The sequence below is a fragment of the Vitis vinifera genome, chromosome 7 (genome assembly GCF_030704535.1).
Source record: "Vitis vinifera cultivar Pinot Noir 40024 chromosome 7, ASM3070453v1".
Lineage (NCBI taxonomy): Eukaryota > Viridiplantae > Streptophyta > Magnoliopsida > Vitales > Vitaceae > Vitis > Vitis vinifera.
In genome coordinates this window covers 23057652-23070377 of record NC_081811.1, presented here as the reverse complement: position 1 = coordinate 23070377, position 12726 = coordinate 23057652, and the positions used below count along the sequence as shown (strand labels likewise).

General features: G+C 36.4%; 1 protein-coding gene across 2 annotated transcripts; it reads right to left on the bottom strand.

The window, feature by feature from the left end:
- Positions 1-9521: 9521 nt before the first annotated feature.
- LOC100261438 (ethylene-responsive transcription factor RAP2-4) lies at positions 9522-12349 on the bottom strand. Of its 2 annotated transcripts, XM_010648970.3 has the most exons (2): positions 10887-11602; positions 9522-10775 (listed from the first exon to the last, which is right to left on the bottom strand). In XM_010648970.3, exons 1-2 carry the CDS (start codon positions 10975-10977, stop codon positions 9853-9855), a joined length of 1014 nt encoding a protein of 337 aa, XP_010647272.1. In that variant the 5' UTR covers positions 10978-11602; the 3' UTR covers positions 9522-9852. The 2 variants fall into 2 exon arrangements, with proteins under 2 accessions (XP_010647272.1, XP_003635449.1); XM_003635401.4 differs by having other exon boundaries at positions 9522-12349.
- Between the last annotated feature and the right edge of the window lie 377 nt (positions 12350-12726).

The following is a 12726-nucleotide window of genomic DNA, read 5'->3' as shown; positions in this document are numbered from 1 at the left end:
AATATTATTTTTTATATAATAATCATTTGTTATTATCTATGTGAAGGCAATTATGATTGATTCCACGATAAAAGTGTTATGTTATTGGAATGGAATAATTTTAAAAACAGAAACGGATTTGAGATATATTGGAAATAATGTGGAGATTGAGCCTATAGATGTGCCCATTCATACGACCTTTGTGGTGTTGTTGAACATGATATATGATATCATTGGTGTTGACAGACACTATCAGTTAGTCTTGAAATGTCGACATCCAACTAAAATGAACAAATTTCAACCATTAGTGGTCAGGAATGATCGAACAGTTGCACGTATGCTAGTGATGCCATCAAAGTATGGAATGTCTTCAGTTCAATTATTCATCGAGCAATCTCCCAATCACAATCATTTGAGTAATGAAATTGGCCATTTGACACGGTGGTCGACAGGTGATATTGATGTTGATGACGAAAATGAAAGAGATGAGGAAGATGATAGAGATGATGCAATAAATACAGATAAGATTCATTTACCTAATGATGATGAAAATTGTTGTGAAAGAGAAAATATTGATTTGGTGATGGTCCAACAAGTTGTGGAATGTGAAAACACAAGATATGTGAACCTTGAAGTTGGTGATAGGTCTAATAATCCTGAGGTTGAGTTTGAGGTTGAAAACACACCACCAATTGCTTCTCCACATGGCACCCAAGTTAATGTCTCTAATGACAACCTAGAGGCAACATTTGCACTTGTTTCATACCATATGCCACCTACACAACAATTTTCAAATATGGACGAGGCAATTAATTGTGTTGTAAGTGATTGGACTCCATGGAAAAACCCAACTTTAGGAAATGTTGATGGGGAGTTATCAATTGGCCAAATATTTTCCTCAAAATCATATTTGCAACATGCTGTGAAGATGTTTTCCATAAAGTCGCACCAAGAGTTTATTGTCTATAGATCAAATGCAAGTGTGTTAGTTCTTAAATGTAAAAAAGCACTAGAGTGCCAATGGCAACTACGGGCAATGACGGTGAAAAATACAGGTATGTTTAGAATCACAAAGTACAAAGGTTCTCATACATGTGTCAATCCATGTATAAATCAGGATCATTCTCAGTTGGATTCTAGTTTTGTATCTGAGTATATTGAAACATTGGTGAAAGCAGAAATGACCATTACAGTTACTGCAATTCAAATTGTTGTTGCCGAACAATTTGGTTACCAAATTTCTTATCAAAAAACAATTTGGTGATTGGTACAAGTCTTATGCAGAGTTGCCTCACTTCTTTCTTGCTTTGGAGCAGTCAAATCCTGTATGTCTTATGTATTCCAAAACGGTTCCTGGAAACAACCCAAATGAAGAAATTTTCCAACGTGTTTTTTGGGCATTTACTCCATCTATTCAAGGGTTTACTCATTGTCAACCAATTCATAGTATTAATGGGACACATTTGTATGGAAAATATAAAGGGACTTTGTTGATTGCTATGGAATGTGATGGTAATAACCAATTGTTTCCACTTGCATTTGCCATTACAGAATGAGAGAATACAGATAGTTGGAGTTGGTTATTGGCATGTATCAGAGTTTGAGTAACACAAAGGAAAGACTTGTGTTTGATATCTGATCATCATCCTAGCATTATAGCTGCTGTTAATGAAAGATATTCGGGATGGACTGAGCCGGATGTTTATCATAGATTTTGCATGGGTCATTTAACGAGTAACTTCAACATAAAGTTCAAAGATAAGACTTTAAAGGATCTCATGTGTAGGGCTGCTATGGAGAGTAAACTTAAAAAATTTATTTCTCACATGGATACAATTGGCCGGATAAATGTCGAGGCTAGAAATTGGTTGGAGCAAATTTCTTTTCAAAAATGGGCACTCTCACATGATGGTGGGCGGAGATATGGGATTATGGCAACTAACATGTCTAAAGTTTTTAATGGTGTCCTTAAGGGTACTCGTAACTTACCAATAACAACTTTAGTCTAGTTAACTTTCTATTGGGTTAACAGTTACTTCACAGTCAGGCGGGAGCATGGTGCCAGTTGGCTCGCTTCAGGTGAAGAATTCACTCCACATATTGATGTCAAGATAAAGGCTAAAGTTGTTAAGGCGGGTTCACATGAGGTTCTTTTGTATAATCATGTGGTGGGACGTTTTCATGTTAAAACTAGACACTTTGTTGGAAGCAGTAATGAGAAACCTCGCACATATCATGTTACCCTTTAAACGAGGTCTTGCACATGTAACAAAACACTTTTGTTAGGATTCTCATGTTCGCACATTCTTGCTGCTTGTCATTGTTGAGCAATTGATTTTCAACAATTTGTACAAGGTTATTACACCATACGTGTTTACCTATCAACATGAGCTTCCTTGTTTTATCCCATATTTGATGAGTTGGAGTGGCCTTAATATAGTGGACCGATAATTGTGCTTTCAAACTCAATGAAACGGCTAACTTCTGGTCGACCAAAATCAAGTCGTTTGCATAATGAGATGGATGCAAGGGAAACTAGAACTCCACAAACATGTGGACTTTGCAAGCAATCGGGTCACAATCGACGTTCTTGTCCTAATAAAGAAACCAATGATAAGAGAAGTTGATGTGCTTCATGAACATCTTATTGTACTGTTTTTTTTTTTAATTTACTAGTATTGACCTTAATTGTTTTAAGATATATGTAGAAACTATCTTATTAAACATCTTATTGACGTTTGTTTGTTTGAAATTGTTATTTTTTGTTAATTCATTCTTATTTTGCTTATATCAAGTTACATGAAAAAAAAATATTAATCTCTATTATTTAGGGGGAATGCTATACAAAATTTTTAAAATTTTAATAATGAAATTAATGTTGTTAGAAATTTTTATTTTTTGTCAATTCATTCATATTTTGCTTATCTCAGGTTACATTGAAAAATTTTGAATCTCTACTATTTAGGGAAAATGCTGTTCAAATTTTTACAATTTTAATAATGAAATTCATGTTGTTAGATATTGTTGTTTCTTGTCAATTCATTCATATTTTGTTTATATCATGTATAGATGTACATGCAGACATGGATACTCCGTTGTTTCTTGTTTGTCCTGACCCTAAGGATACATCTATGCTTACTCTTCAGCATCGACATCAATCATCCATCATTCGTGTTGATCCAAATTTGGGTAGTGTTTTGACTTGCTGACACAGGTTGCGTCGAGAGTGGGTTTTGGATTATTGTGTTCGGCCGTACATTATACAGTCAGGATTTCATGTCTTTCATTTAGTGGGCCATGTTAAGGTTGATTGGCCTTTGATTACTGCACTGGTAGAGAGATGGTACCCAGAGACGCACACATTCCACATGCCAGTTGGTGAGATGACCATCACATTGCAGGACGTAGCCATCTTATTTGGATTATGTGTACATGGTCATTTTGTCACCGGTTCTACAGATATTGATTGGCATGCACTTTGTGATGAGTTATTGGGTGTTTGACCGACAGAGACTGATATTCGTGGAGCATCCCTTACAGTTCGTTTTATTACTACCCATTTCTCTCACTTACCACCAAGGGTTGTAGATGAAGTCACGTTACAACGCCATGCTAGAGCTTATCTTTTATTGTTAGTTGGTGGTTCATTATTTCCATATAAGAAGGGGGTTTACATCCAATTAGCAATTCTACCCATGTTAAGAGATTTTGGTGAAACTGCAAAAGATAGTTGGGAGAGTGCAACACTAGCACATCTTTATCGAGAGTTATGTCAAGCTAGCTTAGATAAGTGCACAATCTATTGCAGGACCATTATAGTTGTTGCAGGTATAACTACAAGTCTTATTGATTATGTAATTTTGTCATAATTATGTGCATTTAAATATAATTTTATTTCATATTTAGTTATGGTCATAGGAGTGATTACATGTGGGTCGTCCTAGTAGATCACTTCCCCATGCACAAGTGCATGTAGATGAGAGATTCCCACCAGATGCACTAGGGAGTAGGTGGAAAGTTCCCTTATCTCATACAGACACTCCTCATCATGTGTTGGTCACATACAGAGGTGAGTTTGATAGACAACAATCTGATCAAGTTTGAGCTAAATATTAGTATTCTTTAACAAGATTATTAATATTAATAATATAATTTAAACTTTATTAAATACATACTATGATTTCAATATATCAGGTATTATGGCAGTCTTACACAAATAATATACTAGCGTTGCTTCCAGACATTTGTTTAGCTGATCAGGATATTTGGCTAACAATGTCACCACTTTTTTTTTTTAATTGTTGAGTGGCATTGTCCTGAGCGTGTGTTGCGACAGTTTGGACTCATATAGGGTATTCCTTCGACACCCCCTATAGATGCTGACCTTTACTCCATAGATCGACGTGGTCAACCTCAGTTTGATTAGAGGTTGTATCATCAGCACTACGTGGCATTATAGGAGGCTAGGGGGGACCACATTATCACTATGGAGCCTATAGAGCCTCATATGGACTACCATGCTCCGTACATGACATGGTATCGTCGTATTACACGTCGTTTTATTACACTTATGGATGATTTTGGACCTATGCGATACCAGGCTACTATCTTATCTGCCCACTTATTGGTTTGTATCACTTTAATATTATGTACATAGTGTATAATATTTATTCCAACAAATAATTATATATCATTTTATGTGACAGATTGAGACTATGACATCTATCATATCTCGATGAGGTCATGCATTGGGGGACTCTAATAGTGATGCTTGTCGCATTGGTATTGTTGATTTTATTTGTATGGCCACTGATGTTATATGCATTATTTGGGAGGATTATCGTATCCCACATGTAGAGCATGGAGGAGATAGGTCACCCGCTTAGTCGACAGTTGCTCGACCACCACTTGTTCGAAGTCGGTCAACATCTCGAAGAAGAGGTAGATTTAGTAGTTGTCAACCCATCACATCGTCAGTATCAGCATCATTACAGTCCCCTACCTTTTTATCCTCACTATTAGTACAGTCACCCATCTCTTCAGACGTACCATCAGTGCAGCACCCTACTTATTTAGACCTACCATCAGTGCAATCCTTTAACTCTTTAGACCCACCATCAGTACAACTTCCTATTTCTTTAGACTTATCTCCAATTCAGGCTCCTACTTCTTCAAACCCACCATCAACCTAACCTCTTACCTCTTCAGACCCACCATTAGTACAACCCCCTACCTCTTTAGACCTACCTCCATTACAACCTCCTACCTCTTCAGACCCACCATCAGTGCAAATTGACACATCTACTCAGCTAGATTTACCACCATCCATTTCGAGGGGTAGGCGGGGCCTACGTCGACCTAGATTGCTACCTCCACCACCACCTCTATTTCCAGCTCCAGCCCCATCACAGATAGATGTTCATCATGTGTCACATGCAGTACCTGCTACAGTTAGAGAGGAGCATCCAAAAAGTAAGAGAGTACCAGTTACACATAGGTTCTCTCCTTGTGTAGGCATGTGAGATTATATATGTTTTTTATTTTCCACTATATTAATGTTTAGTGGATATTTTTTGTGACATTAATTAAACTATTAAAAATTACATTTTGTAATTAATTTCATTAACTAATTTTGTAAAAAAATCTATATATGACAACTACGGCTTAAGAGTATACTATTATTTCGATAAAGATAAATTTGTCATAATACAAATAAATTAATATCTTAAAAAATAATAAATTAAATATTTTAAATTAATAAATTATACAATTTTATATATTATTTATATGTTATATAAGTTTATTATTTTAAGATTATTAATTTATTAATAAATAAAACATTCATTTATAATGTCTTCTATTTATGAATTTATGTTTCTTGAACTAATACTAGATTCTTAAGTTTAAATATAAATAATTTATTATTAAAGTATATATTTTAAATTTCAAAAATAAATTATAATTAAATAGTTTTTAATTAAATTTGAAAGTAAAAAAAAATTATAATTGAAATTTCAGTTACCAACTGTGGCTTAAAAATATACTATTATTTCGATAAAGATCAAATTATCATAATACAAAAAAATTAATATCTTAAAAAATAATAAATTAAATATTTTAAATTAATAAATTATAAAATTTTATATATTATTTTTATGTTATATAAATTTATTATTTTAAGATTATTAATTTATTAATAAATAAAATATTCATTTATAATATCTTCTATTTATCAATTTATGTTTGTTGAAGTAATACTAGATTTTTAAGTTTAAATATAAATAATTTATTATTTAACTATATTTTTTAAATTTCAATCACAAATTGTAATTTAATAGTTTTTAATTAAATTTGAAAGTAAAAAATAATTATAATAGAAATCTCAGTTATCAACTACGGCTTAAAAGTATACTATTATTTCGATAAAGATAAATTTATCATAATACAAATAAATTAATATCTTAAAAAACAAAAAATTAAATATCTTAAATTAATAAATTATACAATTTTATATATTATTTATATGTTATATAAGTTTATTATTTTAAGATTATTAATTTATTAATAAATAAAATATTGATTTATAATATCTTCTATTTATCAATTTATGTTTGTTGAAGTAATACTAGATTTTTAAATTTAAATATAAATAATTTATTATTTAAGTATATTTTTAAAATTTCAATCATAAATTGTAATTTAATAATTTTTAATTAAATTTTAAATTTTAAAAAAAAATTAACTGAAGCCGCAGTTGGCAACTACAGCTTTATTTCAAATATGAAGTCGTAGTTGCCAACTATGGTTTTAACTAAAATGACGGGAAAAAAAATATTTTTTAATGACATAAAGCCGATGTGGCACCAAAGCCAATTTGAACCTAAGTTTCAAAAAGTGGTTAGATGTTATAATTTCTTTTAAAAATGGGCATTTTGACCCAAAACTCTATCAATTGAACCAGGCTATTTGAATAAGCTGGCTCGCGCCTGTTGAACCTGAGCTTGGTTATAGGCCAAGTTTGAGCAATTCAATACTCAGCTTGCTTGGTGAGCCACCTGTGACCATGCAATGGTTTATACAATGTCAATGTGCAAACAACCAATGTTTAGTTATCCTGGCGCCAGCAACATTGCCCTGCTTTGCCATCCAATCTCCGAAGAATAGGTCATCTTCAGTGAATGACAAAACACACATGAGCGTAACACTTCATCAACAACATTAAAGAAAAAATAAAAACAGAAACCAAAAATCAAATCCTTTCTTCTTTTAGTCTATCCATGCTTCCATCTGCAAAATTTTCAGTTTTGGGTAGCATTATGAGCTTTGGGATGTTGGAATTTGCCAAATCTGCTGCACTCCATAATTTCTATGAAATTGTTTGTTTGGTTATTGTTTCCAGGTGTTTTGAAGGTTTCCAATGCCTCAAGTATCAAATATATAGTTGCGTTGGAGATATGGTCTACTAGTCAATTGAGGTGTTTTAAGGGTATCAAAGATGGCCAGTCTCGTTGTCTAGTCATGTGAGAAAATGGGCTTGGTTTCTAAGGAATAAACAGAAAAATCTTACCTTATGTGAGCCTTCTTTAATCAAAGAAATCAGATTTTGTGATGAAAATAGAAGTTTGTCCTACATATATATATCCCGTCAGGCTGAACAACCGGGTCATTCCGGGTTTTAACACACAGATTTACATGTTGGGGAAGCATCCACACCCCTGATTTTGGCCTAGGCCCTAGACGAGCTTTAATTAATTGAAATTGCAGAGTTGGTATGAGTCACATGTCTGTCTACGTGTGCCTGAGTAAGTCCCCTCATCATTTGGTTGAATCCAAACTATCAACCTCCCATGACCGTATGTAAAGGCAAGGAGTGGGTGGTTGAACTTCTCTCGAATCATGGGGATCATGTGGGTGCCTCACATTACTCTGTTTCTATTACAGGTATATCTACAGATCATTATTAATGAATGGGCGCTTTTCTCTTTTTCTGCAATTCAAAAAGATGATCTCTCCCCTCGTAAACTTTGCCTTTCTTTAGTGTGATCAAACCACCTCAAGCCCATCTCTTTCTTCCTGACGTTGATCCTACGCATGGGTGGCAAATTCCTCAGAAAAGTTGTCCCCATTGGTTCTTGTTAAAGATGAGATTCTTAGCCACATCATTGAAACCTGTAAAGCAGAGCAACCAACTTGGCTTCACCTTTCTTGACCCTGAAAGGAACCCTTGAATGACCTTTTTAGATGCAAATTTCACTCCATTCACACTCCTTTTTAGCCCTCGGGATGCTTTAGAAAAACTTAAGGTAAAGAAAACAAATTAAAAGAAATTTTAAGATTGCATACAGAGACCAAAGACTAAAGAGGGTGAAAGGGGGTGGATCAGCTTTGAAAGGATTCCAGATGACCCAAGAGGGGCTTTTTCAGAGTCTCTTTCTCCCTCCATTTATTTGCAACTTGTCTTTACATGTTGAGGAGAAAGAATAAGAATATGGAATAGATCGATTTTCTTTCACTTTTTGGAATTTGGGTGGAGGACCTCTAAATTCCTTATCTCCTCCCCAGGGATAAGATAATGTGTCTTTTGTGTTTTATGTGCTAGCAAAGTTATCTCGGCAACATCCCATGGTTTTGCGGTTACCACCTGTCACATAACCCTGTACAAAGAACCTCCTAAAGTGCTGGGAGATCCTAGATGTTTCCATAATTTCCTTTCCCTATGTTTCTTAGATTCAAAGCCCCCCATAACCTCCTCATCAGTTCTCATGCATGCTTCCGAGCAATCCTTGAATTTAGACTTCAAAACCCGTTTCTTTTTCAACTAAATATTGCAACCCAAACAAGCCAAAATGATTGGCACTAGGCTGAACACATGCATGATTTCATAGATTACTAGTTTTAATGTCTTGAGAAGTTATGAAGAAATAATTTGGTTATTTTCACTGTTGTTGCATGTTCTTGAATGTTGACCTGTTCTGCTTTACATTTCATGTCCCTGCATCCATAAAATCCTCAAAACCGGAAATTTAAGCATACCATTGTGTGAGATGGATCACATCTAGGTGAAGACTCCGGTTGAAAGGCTCTGCTCATGGCTTCCACTTCACGTATACAATCTAGCTTTTCCACTCCAACCCAAAATCCAATTTCTCAGGCGAAGTGATGCTCTGTTCTAATTTTCTTTAATTGATCATGGAAAGTCTCATCTCATAAAGGGTGTTTCGCATCCATCTAAAATTTCCATGGAAGTGGTCCGTACACACCAGCCCTTTCTGTCTTTAATAAAATTGTAATCAAGCCAATTCGATCTTCAAATATGCAAAATATCTCAACAAAGGGACTGAACCAGTGTTGATTTTACTTCCAATGGCCCCACAGAGCAATAATTGATAGCATGCTCATCACGTGTAGGCACAATCATGAAGAAAATTTTCGCATTTTCTCTCCCAATGGGCAAGAGAAACCCTTGAATCAGATCTTTACTGTTTAAGATAAGGATGAAACAGATAGAAAAGGGACCAAACACCAGATCATGTTTCACCATGTTTTTGTACAAGACACAGAAAGTGCTTATGCATTACATATTCAAAGATACTTCAATTACACTGGCCTACAAAATAGAAAACCGAAACATAACTAGGAATTCTCCACGGTCGGCCAAGAAAAAATACCAGCAGACCAAGATGGAGATATCTTACATGTACATTAACAACACCTGACTGACTCAACAGCTCCTCTGTCAATGTCAAAAAACCCATTGCAGAGGCTACAACTTGGGCCACCAACTGAAACCTAAACTAAATAACCGAGGAACTACCCTGGAAAAGGCCAAATTAAAAAAAGGACTAAAAACAGAGATTACAATGTGATTTAAGTCTAGATGGATGCCCAATCAATCTCCACAGAAGGAAACTTCTCCAACGTCAAGCACTCCGAGTCATTCCACTGTGAATCAGTGAAATCCAAGAAGGAAATATCTGATTCAGGCGATGATGAACCCGCAGATGATTCGTCGGATGGAGAAGGGGATGACGATGATGATGAGATCTCCACCTTACAATCCTCCAAACCCAGAAACCCCGATTCGGGATCCGATGAATTATCCAAGACCATTTCCGCCTGATGGGTGGAACTTTCAATCTTTGCATCGGCGACTAGGCCAGGCTTCCCTGAATTCCCCTGTTTCTGCGAAATAGCCAAGTTTTGGCAAATGGCTTGAAGCTTCGCATCCACTGAGGAGTGGAGAGGCTTGTAGTCCCCGAATTCGCCTGCAACAAGTGACCCTTGGTGCCGGAGATTTGGGAAATTGAGCCTGGCGAACTCTCCCCTGAGCTTAAAAGCGGCCTTATCATAGGCCAAAGCCGCTTCTTCTGCAGTATCGAAAGTGCCAAGCCACAGGCGGGTACGGTTCTTAGGAAGTCTGATCTCCGCAACCCATTTTCCCCAATGCCGCTGTCTCACTCCTCGATAGAGCTTAGCTGGTTTCGGGGGAGTTCCAACCTGCTTCATGGGGATGGCTTTGGGGCCGAGGAAGTTTAGGTTATGTTGCTGCTGCCATTGGCTTAGCCTCTGGTTCTGGATAGATGAAGCTGTAGCCACGGCAGCCATGCGTTGCTGCTGCTGCTGTTGGAACTGGATTTGGGCTTGAATTTGGAGAATCTGAGCTGGGGTGATGTGGTTTAGCCCGATTGAACGTGTTTGCTCAAGACCCATTTGGTCGTAACCTGAGAACCCTTGAGAAAACATGTGGGTTGTCGATGTCGAGCAAAAATCAGGGTACATGTTGGGCTGTGTAGAGTCTGGAGGATAAGAGAAGAAGGGAAGAGAAGAAGAAGAAGTAGAAGGAGGAGAGAGAGATGAAGTAGAGGGATAGGGATAAGGAGAAGTTAAAGAAGAGGTTGATGAAGCACCTTTCATAAAAGGTTCAAGTGCTTTCATAAGTTCTTCTCTTTCTGAGAAGACTGTCCTGCTGCTACTGTATATATCTATTGCCGCTGCCATGCCTTCCCAACAAAGTCGAGGAAAAAAACAATACTTCGACTACAAAAACAAATTGGAAGAAAATAAAATCTGAAAAACCTTGTCAAAGCCAACCTGTTTCTTACCAAAATTAAAGAACAGGTACTTGGAGAAAACAAGAAAAACCAAACGATTTTTTTTTTTTTTTTTTTTTGGCACAAACAAAGAGCCAAAGAGGTCACCAAAATCAACCAGAGGGAAGAAAAATAACCCTCTCAGTTGTTCTGATTTCTGATCAAATTAAAACTAAAACTTTACACAAACAGGAGAAAAAAATCCTGGATCTCTATTCTGAATCACCTGACTTTCAAAAACACCCTCGTGAGTTTGCTTCCTCTTTTAGATTAAATTCGGTTTAAAAACAAACCCCAAATAAGTAGTTGAAAGACAGACGACGACAGAAAGGGATTCAGAGAAGCGGGGAGCTACAGAGGGGGGGAGAAAGAGAGAGAAGATCAAACACTGCTGCAGAAACAAGCGGGAGCGGAGATTATCTATCGCTCTTTCAGTTGTGGCCTCGCTTTTTTTCACTCTGAATATTAAGGCAACTCCTTCCCTCTTTATATAACCCCTGCCCCATGTGTTTTCTCTCTCCAACTACCATTTTTCTTTACTTAATCATCACTCACCCCTCACCTCGTCAACTTCAATGGGCCTCCAATCGATGAGCGATCACCAATGCCCAAGCGACACGTATGCCACAATCCTTTGAGTGACCGGCAGGTGTCCGTCCACAGCCCAACTTTACACGCGTCAGATTCAGATTGGATGCAAATTTGGTTGACTCTAATACGGTGTCCCTGTTCCCTCTTGGAGTTAAATACATTTTTGTTCTTTCTAATAACGTTGGCACGCCTGCCATCTGCCACCGAAATTTAATCATAATTCGGTGGGCGCATTGATCCTGTATTCTAGTACTATCATAGTAAGTACAAAGCAAGCAAATCGGACCGTCGGATATCAAATCATCAACAGCGGATAGATCAGAGATCCTCGATTAGGATTTAATTGGAATGATAGATGGTGAAAAGTAAACACTTGATTTTCGTTTTATATAGCATTTTGCAACATTAAAAACATCCGAACTTGACGGCGACGCAGCAGTATTGCTCATATTGCTCACAAGTAGGATAGTATAATCCTAGGTACATCATTCTTATCCAAACCAACCCCATCTAACCTCGTCTTACGATAATAAATCTTGTCGCTAGTGTTACTTCAAGTTAAAACTAGCCGAGTTAGATTAATGAATTCGGGTTGGGAAAAGTTATTCCGACGGCAGCCTCCTCGACCTTATCCTCAGCTTTCCTTTTTTTTTTTCTTTTTTTTTATATATAAAATAATATATTAACATTTAATGCCGTTCCCTGCATTTTTTTTATATTTGAATTTGTTGTGCTGAGTTAATCATCATTTATAAGATTGCAGAAGACACCAAAAAGAAGTTTGGGGTTGGTTGAAAGAAAAGCATGATTAAATAAAGGGAGAGAAGGGTAAAATGGGAAAAGGGAAAGTGGGGGAATCATGTGATTTAGAGCGAGGAAAGTGGGGGGTGAGCAGGACATGGATTCGTGAATTGCGGCTCTGTTTTCTTTTTGGGTTTTTACACGAACAGATGGAAATTGGATTTTGGGGAGATTCATTCCGAAGGTGAGCCCGCAAATGAAGGGCGGAGAAAGAGAGAGGAAAGCTTGATGAGGGGGACTGGAGATTAAAAAAAAGGTTAAGTCA